At 35.1% G+C, this 14,450-nt stretch overlaps 2 protein-coding genes across 4 annotated transcripts in view; one reads left to right on the top strand and one right to left on the bottom strand.

Annotated features, from left to right (window-relative positions):
- The window catches only part of LOC123544708 (RNA polymerase II-associated protein 1-like), a 50,429-nt gene extending 49,321 nt beyond the window's left edge, over positions 1 to 1,108 (bottom strand). Inside the window, exon 1 of one of the 3 annotated variants that reach the window (XM_045330776.2) lies at positions 1,007 to 1,108. The gene's annotated coding sequence lies outside the window, so the exon portion shown is untranslated. Of the gene's footprint in view, positions 1 to 740 lie in introns of all 3 variants that reach the window. The other 2 variants (XM_045330781.2, XM_053541399.1) reach the window with 2 other exon arrangements.
- LOC123544724 (dynein regulatory complex subunit 5-like) lies at positions 970 to 11,985 on the top strand. The gene is made up of 5 exons (XM_045330790.2): positions 970 to 1,095; positions 5,140 to 5,476; positions 7,252 to 8,158; positions 9,990 to 10,107; positions 10,840 to 11,985. The coding sequence occupies exons 2-5, from the start codon at positions 5,140 to 5,142 to the stop codon at positions 11,068 to 11,070; spliced, it is 1,593 nt and encodes a 530-aa protein (XP_045186725.1). The 5' UTR covers positions 970 to 1,095; the 3' UTR covers positions 11,071 to 11,985.
- The last annotated feature ends 2,465 nt before the right edge of the window (positions 11,986 to 14,450 follow it).

Genomic DNA, 14,450 nt, shown 5'->3' with positions numbered 1-14,450 from the left:
CGTGTCGATAAACATTTAAGAAACGGCTATACGATAGGTCGCACGTGCTCGTGGAATGGAAAATTACTGGCATGACGTTTTGATATCTTTACGATTCGCGGGTAAATTCCAGTCAATCCAGGTAATTTTTAGGGATGTAATTTCGGAATTTTGTAAACTTACTTTATATATTGCAAATCTGAAGTCATCAATTCATGCATAAATATACGAAACCTAGTATTTAGGATGTACATTTCAGATTAATGAAGTTCTTTTTGTAATTATTGTGAAAATTAAGGGATTTAAATTTCGGAAAAATGGCCGACCGGTGTTATATGCGGACCGAAAATATCATTGTCATTTAAAAGGAAACATCAGATAAATCGGTGAAATTTCACGCTTTTATTATTAACATGTTTGAAAACTTAGTAACCCGATGGACTACCCAGCTTGGGAAATTCGGTAGTCCGTCTGAAAAACTGGTAGCCTCGGGCTACCGTCAAGATCGAGGCCTGCCATTCTCCGTATACAACAGATAATTCTACAGTACGATCTATGGCAAGGCGATAAGGAACTACGATTGCCGTCTCCCTAAGAAATTATTTGCATGGCTGCCATGTCCCTATGAAATTATTTGCACGGCTGACATGTACAAAGTCACTGTGAATTTTTAGATCACAACGAAACAAGACCAAAAATGTCATGCTTACTAAAATATAGAAAGAACTATTTATTTAAGGTAGCGAAAAACATAAACTTGCCCTATTCAAACGAGAGCAGATCGAGCCTAATCGGTGTACCTTGCAAAATCGGGTATACATTATACAAATTACAAATACAATCAAGTCAACTACCGTTCACGCCTCGCGAAAACTAATTACAAACACCCTGGCGTTTAATCTAAAAATATTATTAACGAAAATCAAACGTATTTTATCGAAATTTAACTTTTGTTTACATAAAATAAAAAATACAATCCAACCAACTCCTTGAAAATGATATAAAAATTGTGTGAAAACCCGAGTACTTTTTGAGACATGGGCGCAGCCATATTTAAAGACGAGATTTCCGGTTCCGGTTTGCCATAGCAACGTTTACACACAGCAGTGGGGAAAGGTGAATTTGTTTTTCTTACATTTTATTCAGTGTCATTATCCCCTTTTTGTTTAGTTTTTTCCATTTATGATTTTACTGTTATGATAGTATTTATGCATTTTATCAGCTTATTCTAATTTTCACCGTAATTTAAGAATACAGTACAGGTTTTGCACAGAGCTGGCACTGGCAGCTTTCACTCTCTCTCTATTATCTGCCAACCACTCTTACAAGTGTTACATATGGGATTGCATATCAGACTGCTAGTGGGAAGAGCGAGGAGTAAAAGTCTGATATAAAGAAGAACACTAAGAATTTTTGACAGGCATATAAACAGATTGCAAGAAGCACAGCACAAAATTGTGAATGTGAGACTAGAGTCAGTGTATCCGGTTTCGCACACATTACCTAAGAATACCTTCCTATCAAGCTAAAAATGATTAAATTTGAATTTACCTCTATATGTTTTAATAAACACACTTATTTCGGTTTGAAACACGCTACTTTCACTTCTCACTACAATGACGTCATACCTCTTAGTGTACTTGATTCGGATAACATATTTTGACCAGTTGTTGCATTTAAGTGTACCCGGTTTCGCACACCCTACTATTTATAGATCTCAGTGATAACAATGCAATTACTCAACAGGAAAATATTAATTAACTTTTTAACCATTTATATATTTCAATTTAGACATGTATTTTCCAATAAAACATCTGAAAGTGAAATTTAAAAGCAGTTATGAAAGTGAAAGCTAGGTACCAAACCCTGTTTTTACTTCTAAAAGCAGAAAAGGCTAAAACAACTGAATACATGAAACAAACATAAAACAATAGAAGCTGTTGAATCACAAAAGACCCCCACAGTTCAAATTATTCGATTAAGTTCTCTGTTTTAATAAAAACGTAAAGCAAACAATCAAGTTGAAGGCATTTTGCAGGTTGGGAGAACTTCAATAACTGTTGAAATATTTTTCATTTAGGTAAAGTAGTAGGTAAATACTTACCTGTATGATGGAATAGTGATTTTTCAATTTATTTTGCACCTTGTTGTTGTTTGCATAGTCATTATTTTCATGAAACTTAATATTTTTCAGCTGACCTACTGGTCTCCATTGATATTGTTATTGTTTTCGTCTGCACTTACCAGAACGAGGCTCCAGTGGGGAAGGACCCTTTGTGTCAAATTATGTAGGGAATAACTCAGTTTCGTGAAATAATAACAAAGAATTGTTGAATTTTCTGCTTTATTCTCACAAAGTATATGAATTTAAATGGTGTGCGAAACCGCGTACAGTGCGAAACCGGGTACACTGACTCTAGTTCATGCCTACAATTTAGAACCTCTCTAGAGTCATTCAGATGACTAAAATAACATTTGTTGGTTTAATATGGAAAATAGGAGAGATTGTTTGTGTATGGCATCAGAATATTTAATTTTTAATAACTTTTTCACTCATTAATGGATTTTCAAAAATCAAGAAGTTTTGAAATACTTACGATTTTCATATTTTCACATTCAGATATCTTTTTTAAATGAGTAACCATTTTAAATGGATATGATTTTAAAAGCGTCATAGTGATGTTCAAAACTTTTAGAAAAACACTGTAAGTTAAGCATTCATAATTAATCCATTTTATTTCGAAATAATGATTAAAAGCAATTAATAAATTGCTTGTTTTATGACCTTTCCATTGATAAAAAAATATTGATATAATTTGTGTTTTAAGAAAGTTTAGGTCGTTAGAAAAACATCACTGTTTACAAAAAAACATGGACGTTTCAGCGTCTGCCCACCCGATCACTGTCTTATTGGTTTTAAAAATAGATAATACAACAGATTTGTAAACAAACACGATCTCTCAGTATAGAGTTAAACAGTTCAGGCTTAATCATGTGTACAAAAAGTTTAACAATAAATGACCACCTTAAGTTACTATTTAATATTTTTTGAGATCATTTTGAGTTCAACAGAAACTCACAGAACTTGGAGTAGTGCTAAATTTTATGTACCTCCAGTTGATGGTTGTGTCTCTTCTACTTTTTATAATGCAATTTCAGACTGGAACAGTTTGCCACATAAGATTAGAAACAATGGTAAAAGGTATGCTTTTAGAAAGGAAACAATCTTATCTGATAAATTCTATGAAACAGAAAGAAGTACCAGTATCCGATTTTATATTTTACTTAGCAAATAACCAAGGCCTTTGAGTCTAATTTACCGCAGTTCAGAGTTAAGATGCGTAGGAATTGAATCATGAGGGCATCAGCCCGAGTGGTTAAATACAGAAGCATCTGAATGATGAACCATTGTAACTTAGACCATAAATCACAAGAAGGCCTTGATTGTTTTCATTCTGACATGCTCACTGACATATTTTGATAAATATTACGCTGGACTTCATTTAACCGAGGTGTAATTTATCGGATATCATGCGGCAATTTGATGTCATGAATGTCTCTTACCGGTCCGCTAGTCAACCGTTGTTTATCGCAGAATATACAGAGCTTGATTTCCTTCTTTGTTTAACTGGAAATCAAATCGAGCCATGTTAGAATAATAGTTTTAAACAATATATTTGTTTGGTTAATATGATTCGTTCCGTGATATTTTTGATGTCAGTTAATATGATCATAGTTCTGTGATACGTTTAAGTTTAATCTTAACTGATGACAATTGATTAGTGGAATACAACTAGTAATTTGCTTACCAATAACACCTATTTTAGATCCTTGACACTGTGTCAAAAGTACACCATTGGAAATAAGTTGTAAAACTTTATTTGTCATCTTGTTATACATATATCACATAATTTGCAAATTTTTGTTATCAATATCATAATATTTATAGCAGTATTGTTTGTAGTCTGTGATGTAGTCTGTTATAATATTAAATCATAGAGATTGCAATGAACTGTGATATCAAATTAATGTAAACTGGATACTATGTTTTTTTTGTGTAAAAATGAAACTTAATGATAATTTTTTATTTGTAACTTATTGTGTGGCATATATAATACATGAATGAATCAAATCAAAAAGCAATGTCTTACTTCCGCAATTAAAAATATTTAGAAACAATTAATGACCAATTTAAGTAGAACAAAATGGTTTATAGTAAAATATTGCCACAATGCTGTTGAAATCGTGTCACTTTGTTGTTGTTGTTTTATAAATCTTTTGAACATAATAGAATCCATTACAATGCCCATTTCATGTATATTAAATGAATTTATTCATTTGAAACTTTTTATGATGACATCATATAGAGGCAACACTTCATACCAAAAGTTACAGGAGAAAAATAAATTCTAAATCTGCTTTAATTTAAACTTTAAAAAATTGAAAGATACTAGATAAAAGCTGTTATGAGTGGATCTCAAGGTCTGAAGTGGTATTTATAACTTCTGAGTACCAAAACATTTTTAAGCTTGACATTTGTTACGTTTACTTGAAGTTGTTGATTTAACAAATAACTAAGGCCTTCGAGTGGTTTATCGTCTAATATACCATATGGCTTAGAGTTCAGATGCATAGGAATTAATCAATTAAACCATTAGGGTGCCAGCTCGAGTGATTAAATACTGAAGCATCTGAACGGTGAACCGTGGTATTCTAAACTATAAATCACAAGAAGGCTTTGATTGTTTTCATTCTGACAAGCTCATTGACATATTTTAATAAATATTATGCTGGACTTCATTTAACTGAGGAGTATAATGTATTGGACGTCATGCGGCAATTTGATGTCATAATGCTCTCATACTGGTCCGCGTGTCAACCGTTCATCGCAGAATATTCAGAACTTGATTTCCTTCTTTGTTTAACTGGAAATCAAATCGAGCCATGTTAGAATTTTGTTTAATACCTTCATAATCTTTCAGCTGTTATTTTTATGAAAAAAGGTCATGCTAGAATATGGCAGAAAATTTGCTTAACTCAGTATATTATTCTTAAATGTTTAGAAGAAGTTTGTTCACCTGGCATTTATAATAAGGCCTCAGATTTCAAAAACCTGTACATTTTTATAAATCAAATCTTGTTTTCAATAAATTTTTTCAGATGGCAGAGCCAACAACAGTTTCTGAGGATACTCCAAGAGAGGGAGATGATGGTTCAGCTGACGATGCTAAAAGTCAGAAAAGTGGACCAAAAAGTCAGACAGGGTCTAAACCAGTCTCTAGAGCAGGGTCTGCCCAGTCAAAGAAGAGTGGCAAAAGTGTTGGTGGAGATAAGAAGGCGAGTGGTCCGCCATCACCGACTGGCTCTGCTAAAGACAATCCAGCAGCAGATTGGAGAAACATGCGTCGGATCATAGCTGAAGATCCAGAATGGTCATTGGCTACAGTTCCACTACTCGTAGAAATTACACTAAAAAATATCATTGAAGATTTTGAAAGTGAGTAAATAGAACAATTTATTTATAATACATATGACATGATAATTTATTAAATACATCAGTTAATTGTACAAGATATACTGCTGCTGTTTGATCCACCTTTTCCAAAACAAGCATAATCCCTGTTCCTCTTTAAATGTAATACATTACCATTCATGTTTATATATGTCATTCTAAATAAGACCAAGGATTGTTATAGAATTTTCATATTTCAAAAATATCTTTTTGAAGTTATTGTCAGAAACCAATTTTTATTGTAGTCCTGCCAATTTCTGTTGTAAATTTTAGCCATTCGCAAAAAAAACCAACAACATTATAAGTGGATCAAGCGGTAGATATCATCTGTATTTTCTTCTTTTTTACATATTCATTTTGATTAAATTTTACTGTGTAAAGGCTACTTGCAGATAAAATTTTCTATAGCTGGAAAATATAACAAAACATTTTCATTATGATGTTACTATGAATTGGTGTACTTGACCACACAGAAATTCAGTTACTTAGAAATGATTTTGCTATACAATGTATATGTTATTTTGCCAACTTTAGAAGTAGTCTAAGGTATCATACAGTTAATGTCAAAAAGTTATCAATAGCTAGTATCAGCAACCCAATGGTGTGTAGGAAAAAAACAATACTCACAAAAGCAATCTTTCTCAGGAATATTGTATAGCTCACCTGAGTTCTTTGCATTTTTATTAGCTCATCTGATTTTTTGAAAAAAAATGATGAGTTATTGTCATCACTTGAGCGGTTGTCGGCGTCGGCGTCGGCGTCGGCGTCGGCGTCGGCGTCTGCGTCGGCGTTGCTTGGTTAAGTTTTATGTTTAGGTCAGCTTTTCTCCTAAACTATCAAAGCTATTGCTTTGAAACTTGGAATACTTGTTCACCATCATAAGCTGACCCTGTATAGCAAGAAACATAACTCCATCTGCATTTTGCAAGATTTATGGCCCCTTTTGTACTTAGAAAAATATCAGATTTCTTGGTTAAGTTTTATGTTTAGGTCAACTTTTCTCCTAAACTATCAAAGCTATTGCTTTGAAACTTGGAATACTTGTTCACCATCATAAGCAGACCCTGTACATCAAGAAACATAACTCCATCTTGCTTTTTGCAAGAATTATTGCCCCTTTTGGACTTAGAAAATCAGTTTTCTTGGTTAAATTTTATGTTTAGGTCAACTTTTATCCTAAACTATCAAAGCTATTGCTTTAAAACTTGCAACAGTTTTTCACCATCATAAGTGGACCCTGTACAGCAAGAAACATAACTCCATCCTGCTTTTTGCAAGAATGATGGCCCCTTTTGGACTTAGAAAATATCAGATTTCTTGGTTAAGTTTTATGTTTAGGTCAACTTTTTCTCTTGAACCATCAAAGCTATTGCTTTAAAACTTGCAACTGTTGTTCACCATCATAAGCTGACCCTGTAAAGCAAGCAACATAACTCCATCCTGCTTTTTGCAATAATTATTGCCCCTTTTGGACTTAGAAAAATCATTTTCTTGGTTGAATATTATGTTTAAGTCAACTTTTCTCATAAACTATCAAAGCTATTGCTTTAATACTTGCAACAGTTTTTCACCATCATAAGTGGACACTGTACATCAAGAAACATAACTCTATCCTGCTTTTTGCAAGAATGATGGCCCTTTTTAGACTTAGAAAATCATGGGTAGGACAATATTTCTATTATACAAAAAAAATCAGATGAGCGTCAGCACCCGCAAGGCGGTGCTCTTGTTTTACTTTGTGTTTTATATTTTCATTTTAGATAATTCTTCAATCTTGAACAGCCTGCTTGCAAAACATAAAACCAGAGTGCTAGAGAAAATATCTACAAACATCCCACTGAAAATCACTGCCAACTTGGTGGAGGATGAGGGATACTGGAAACGTTGCTGCAAGGCACGCTGGGATATCTGTGATGTTGCTGCATTTGGTGCTAGTTGGAAGCGAATGTACTTTGAGAGAAATCTTCAAGAAATTATTGAACAGTTTGTACCAGAAACAACAGATCCAACATGTCTCAATGAGACCTTACCACTTTCAGCTAATTATGTTAAGAAAATAGACATCCGTCAGTTACTGCCTCCAGTAAGGGAAGCCCCTAAGGGCCCAGACTTTGATGATGCCTCAGATGCTGGCAGTGATGCTGGGGATGAACCAGAATGTGATCATTTCAACTTTGGCCCTGTTTTGAAACAGCTTCCTAATCTGGAAGAATTGCATCTAACCTATGGTGTGAAAGACTGTGGTATGAATTTTGAGTGGACACTTTTTCAATTCACAGCCAGGGACTGTTTACAACTAGCCCAGTGTGTGGCTGCATGCAAAACTCTCAAAGTGTTTAGACTTCACAGAAGTAAGGTAGATGATGATAAAGTTAGAGTATTAATAAGTCACATACTAGACCATCCAGGTCTAATAGAGCTCGACCTGTCCCACAATTGTATAGCCGACCGTGGAGCTCGTGCAGTGGGCAAGTTCCTCAATAACCACAGCCAGCTTGTGAAACTGAACTTGTGTGACAACCAGATCAGGTCAACAGGTGCACAAGCTATTGCTCATGCCCTGACAAAGAATACCACGCTTCTTCATTTGAATCTGAGATTGAACCGGCTTGGTGATGAAGGTGGTCAGGCTATCGGCAGAGCCTTGTTGAAGAACTCTACATTGAGGTAACAAATTTCAGCAAAATGATTTATCATGCATCTTAAAATGATATATAAAAGTCGGAAAGGTTGTCTGTCTTTACCTTCAGTAACTTAAGAATATTTTGACCTATGACCCTCAGACTTTAAATGCACTTTGCTTATGGGCAGTGCATGACCCTTATGAACTTTTAGGTTAGTGGTCAAAGGTCAAGATCTCACTGTTATAAAATTTGTTTCTACTCAATCACTTACGAATGCTTTGAGGTATGAGCCTCAAACATGATATTGACATTGCTCATGGGCATTGCATGACAAACATTGATTTGAGATTAGTTAGTCAAAGTTCAAGTTACTATAAAAACAATTTCCGCCCAATATCTTGAGAGTGTCTTAACCTATAGTATTCAAAATCGGAAGGCACATTATTGATGGGTAAAGCATGGCACCTATACATTTTAAGATCTGTGAGTTAGAGGTCAAGGTCAAAGTTACTGTACATTTGTACATTACAAAAACATTTTTGACTCAGCATCTCTTGAATCACCCCTTGACCTACAATCCTCTTACTTATCAGGCACATTGCCTATAATGCCTAGATTAATTTTGAGGGCATAGTGTTTAAGGCCAAGGTCACACTGTTAGTACAAACCTGTTTCTTTTCTATTTTGAGTGATTTGACCTACAACCTTCAAACTTAGCAGAAACATCGCCAGTTGGCAGTAAATGAACTGTTATGTCTCCCACCACACAGTGGTGTGGGAGACATATTGATTTACTCCAGTCTGTGTGTGTGTGTGTGTGTGTGTGTGTCTGTCTGTCTGTCACAAAGCTTGTCCGCACTCTAAGTTGAACATTTCTCATCTGATATTCACCAACTTGAACAAAATGTTTTTGACCATGAGACCTCGGCCAAGTTCGATAACTTGCCAAATCCGCCCAGGCACTTTCGAATTACGGCCCTTGAATTACTGATTGGATCCATTCATCACAGCCATCGAGAGAAACTAGACATTTTTCAATGTTGCAGTTGTGGGAGACATGCGCTTTCCTCAAAAGCATCTCTAGTATTGATTTTGAGGTCAGTGAGTCAAAGGTCAATGTCACAGTGACTGTTACTGTCAAAATAATTCTTAGTCTATTTTTAATAACCTTCACCCAGCATCCCCAAATTTAATTCCAGGCTAGGTTTCATATAATTTTGCTATACATCATGTTTTGTGACAGTATTTTAATTGAAACTTAAGTTTATAGCAGGAAACTGCTTTTCTGGCTTTATTAACACTGACCATGACCCTAGTGGCTCCAAATGCCACCCTAACCTTTTCTATAGGTAACCTACCTCTATACAAAGTTTCATCACAATATTTCATTTCTAACGAGAGTTACTGAGTGAAAATCATTGTTTTATTATAAGTCAAAGTGACCCTGACACTGACACTGACAGTAGTTGCCTCTGATGTGATCCCAAACTAATTCCTTATATATAAATTTGCTTTTTTGTTTTAATAACTGCAACGCCCCATTGATCCACAATCATGTCATCTCAAATGCTAAAAGGCAATAAAGTCTTAACCCGGATTTGAACAACTACCCATCTGCCAGCATTCAGTATTCGTAGATAATAAGTATGTTACTACATATATAGACCAACACTTCAAATAACTTGGCCACACTGGATTTTTGATATTGGTTGGAAAATATATCTGGTGGTTTAGAAATTGTGACTTTCACCTTCTGAATTTAAAAGTAATCAGTGATTATTATCTTTAGTAAAGTCTTGAAGTCTTCTTGACTATTTCATATTTTAAAACTAGAAATATTGAAGCGTTTTAACAATTTTACTTTTTGTTTTCAGAGAGATCAATCTTGGCAGTAACGAGCTGGCAGAACCCACCGCAGCCATACTGTCCCAGGTGGTGATTCAGAACATGACTATAAAGTCTATAGATCTATGCTGTAACAGACTTGGACCTGTAAGTATTACTACTCAGTATTTGGTACATGATTTGAGACATTGAAACTTCCACATGGGATTTTAATATGGCCTATGACAAATGCACACTGCCGGTTGAACTATGGTGAGAACCACTCGCACTGATGCCTGGATTGAACTATGGTGATTAACTAAGTATCTGAAATTCAGTAAAGCACAGAACCCTAGGGGCAACACTAAAAGTACAGTATTTAAACACATAATTATATCACTCAAGGTGGTGTGGGGATAGGCAAAATGCTTGAGTCATCCAATTCCAAGCAGCTAAACATATATATAAGGAAACTGGCGAGAGATCATATTAATTGTGCAAGGTAACCTTGGTGCTCAAACCATTGATTACTTGACAGAGTATTGTTTCACTGTAATCGGGTAACTGACTTGTTTTTAATATACACCTTTTGCCATATCTTATGTGCTGCATAATAAATCCACCGCAGAGTTGCATGTGAAAATGCACATTTTGTTTATGCCATGGTATTATTTTAAAAGATAAAGGTTGTAATATATTATTTATAAATGATTTTAGAACTGTCTATCTTGTTGCATGTAGATTTTATCTATCAGTTTTTAAATCTGTTATGAATGAACATTAACGATTAAATTGAGACCGTTCATGCTTTAGAAATATCATAAATACTGCTTTATTGTATTTTATTTTTATTGCTTTTTCTCTGCTGATAAATTATTAACGTTTGAACTTATATTTTAGGATGGAGGTAAACAGTTACAGGAAGGCATGGAGGAGAACTCGACCATCACCACCATGGACCTTCGCCTCACAGAGTGCGGTCAGGAATCTGAGTACTGTATCAACCAGCGCTTACACTCCAACCAGGAAAAGGAACGTGAGAGCCAGATGAAAGATCAACCCATTGTATCAAAGAAGATTCAGCCACAAGCTGCACACAGATTTAAGCCTAAACCGTCACAGAAGGCATAGACTTGCATTTCACACTGACTGATTCCTGAAGAAAATTGAAATATTGATTTTTATTTGAAATAATTTTATAAACATGAACAATTTTATGCATTATAGATAATATTGTGCTTACTATGGCATTATTCTGATGTTCAAAGCCAAAGTAAACAATTGTCTTATAAACTTATAGACCCATTAGTTTGTTCAATTGTTAAGTGTTTGTTAAGCATTTTGTGATAAAATCATGTTAAACTGTGCTTGATTCTTGGAATCTGCAAAGACTGTGATTGATTCCTGCTGCACATTTGTTTTTTCAACTACTCAGAAGATGTAATATCATATAAACTATCATTTACAAGAACATTATGCTCTCTGACCAGTGGCTTTTTGCTTTCAAACTTTGTCCAGTTGCTTGATATTCGGATTTCTAGTGTTGTGCAAGAACAGGCCACCAACAACATTATGTTTTTCTTTGTTGATAGAAACTATGTAGAATTTTTAAGATTTTCATTCAGTTAGAAAATATCATGTGTTCTGAATTGTGTGTCTTATAGGGATTTACAGGTAAAATTGTGGACAAAAAAAATAAAATCTTTTAAATCATTGTGGAAACAACATTTCTCTTAGGCATTCTCACTGTGGCATGAATAAAAACTAATTTCATAGGAATCTAGTTGTGGAAAAACTGATTAATATGTGTAAAATCTAAGGATTCTTGACATTGTGTATGTCCCAAATGAAACATTTCATGACACTTGCAATAATAGAGATTTACTGTGCAAAGTAATGCAAGAGTTACATATATCAATGCTTTGAAGAAATATTTATAACTTTATTATGTAAGGAGAAGCTAAATTTTGTCCTTGCATATATGCAGATGTGATGTGTCTTTATTTACAAAAACACTGTTACCAAATAAAGCATGTTTCATTGTAATATTTACTTGATATTTCATATATCCTTAATGTAGTAAGGGATTAACATTGATTAATAGTCCCTGCAGAAATTATTCAAAGTAATACATGTTAAATGTATAGCTTATTTTCAAACATAGACCTTCACTACATTAAGTTTTAACCCTTACTCTGCTAAATTTCTAAAATGGATTGGTCCATTACTCAATTCGGACAATACTATTTATTATTTGAAGGGGTGTTCACTGAAAATTTACTGACTGAATAGCGAACAGTGCAGACTATGATTAGCCTGCATGGATGTGCAGGCTAATCTTGGTCTGCACTGGTCGCAAAGGCAGAATAACTCGCCACCAGCAGGCTAAAGGTTAATAAAGAAATTCAGTAAAAACATTTGCTTACTAAAGGATATAGAATCTTAAAAAGGATTACTTATGTGAACAAAAAATGCCAGAAGACCATCAAAATCAGTGGAAAGCAATGATAACAAACAACCATCAACTGACTGTTTCATTTTAGCTCAACTTTTCAAAAATTGTGTTTGCCCTTCTGTCTATGTTGGCATCCGTGTCTGTTTGTTATGCATGCTCATGTCTCAGAAAAAATGAGTAGAAATGAGCTGTGCCATGGGAAAACCAACATAGTGGCTTTGCGACCAGCATGGATCCAGACCAGCCTGCGCATCCGCACAGTCTGGTCAGGATCCATGCTGTTTGCTAACGGTTTCTCTAATTGCAGTAAGCTTTAAAAGCGAACAGCATAGATCCTGACCAGACTGCGCGGATGCACAGGCTGGTCTGGATCCGTGCTGGTCGCAATCCCACTATGTTGTTTTTCTCATGGCACGGCTCAAATTGTCTGAAACTTCACACACTTGTTCACTGTGATAATCTCACCTACAAGTTGCTTTTTCATAAATGATGCTCTCCAAGGCATATAGCGATTGAACTGTTTGTCCTTTAGTCTGTCCGTCCATATGAACCAGGTTGCCTGCAGTTCATATTCATACTCAACAATCCTTGTGGTAAGACCTACAAACTGACTTATATGTAAATGACATTGACTCTCATATGATCTTCACCTTCAAACCTTAATAAACTACTTTTTTGGTCCTGTAGCCTACATAAATGATGTGATTTAATTCATACTTACATCAAACTTAAAACTTTAATAAACTACATTTTTGGTCCTACAGCCCACATAAATGGCCCGATTTAATTCATACACTCAACAACCCTTGTAGCAAGACCTACAGAACTGACCATAAATATATGACCTTGACCTACAAACCAGATTGCCTACAGCCAACATTAATGATCTGATTTAGTTCATATTCACACTCAATAATCCTTGTGACAAGACATACAAACTGACCTTGACTCTCATATGACCTTCACCTTCAAATTTAAAACCTGAATAAATGACATTTTTGGTGCTACGGCCCACACAAATGACCTAATTTTGTTTATACTCTCACTAAATACACCTTGTGGCAAGACCTACAAACTGATCCATCATAGATGACCTTGAACTTCAGATGATTTTCATTTTTAAACTTAAAAACTCAAAAAACAACATCTTTGGCCATATATCCATCTGCATGATTTTGTGTTTTGAAAATGCAGCTCCTTGTTAAGTATGTTTTTGTAGGTTGGTAGATGTCCATTCTGCATCAGAAGAAAAGCTCATGTTCATGAAAGCAAAATTTTTGCCCCGTTCATAATTGTCCTTGCCATTGTTTTCATTCATGTAACTTTATTTCAAAAGAGGAATGTCGCTGTCCTCCAACAGCTCTTGTTAACAAACTTAGTGCAACTATGCCACCCCAACCTGATACCAACTGGTTTTAGAAGAAAATAGAAGTGAAATTGAGTCCTAAAGCCCAAACAACCAAAGTACAAACCTTACAGTAATTAATTTTAACAGTTCTGAACAGAATTTGAGCCGCACCATGAGAAAACCAACATAGTGGCTTTGCGACCAGCATGGATCCAGACCTGCCTGCCCATCCGCGCAGTCTGGTCGGGATCCATGCTGTTCGCTTTCATAACCAATTGCTATTAGAGCAATTGTTAGCAAACAGCATGGATCCTGACCAGACTGAGTGGATGCGCAGGCTAGTCTGGATCCATGCTGGTCGCATAGCCACTATATTGGTTTTCCCATGGCATGGCTCATTTATTGAAAGATGTAAGATTTTTTGAGAATGCAGAACAATGACTACACTAAAAGTCTGTTGACCAAACTGTGACAATAGTGTTCACAGTTAGGCTTGATACTGATTGTTCGGTTTGAATTTCCTACAAAGTTTGATTAACCTGCAAAGAAAACATGACGTGTGAATGGAGGGACTGACAACTTTGGCAAAAAATTTTCTGCCTTGAAGGAGACACAATCATAGTAGTTACAGTCAAAATAACAGTCGTCTCCTTTGACGACCACATCAGCATAATTATAAACTTTAATTTTTAGCTCGACTATTCAACT

This window comes from Mercenaria mercenaria, chromosome 1, assembly GCF_021730395.1.
Source record: "Mercenaria mercenaria strain notata chromosome 1, MADL_Memer_1, whole genome shotgun sequence".
NCBI classification, from domain to species: Eukaryota; Metazoa; Mollusca; class Bivalvia; order Venerida; family Veneridae; genus Mercenaria; species Mercenaria mercenaria.
The sequence above is the reverse complement of the archived record's forward strand: the minus strand, read 5'-3'. Positions and strand labels throughout refer to the sequence as shown.

Bases quoted from the DNA above. Each gene is read 5' to 3' on its own strand.
- LOC123544724 (XM_045330790.2), top strand. From the start codon at position 5,140: ATGGCAGAGCCAACAACAGTTTCTGAGGATACTCCAAGAGAGGGAGAT. The intron at 5,477-7,251 runs GTGAGTAAATAG...TTTTCATTTTAG, and splicing joins TATCATTGAAGATTTTGAAA to ATAATTCTTCAATCTTGAAC. The intron at 10,108-10,839 runs GTAAGTATTACT...CTTATATTTTAG, and splicing joins GCTGTAACAGACTTGGACCT to GATGGAGGTAAACAGTTACA.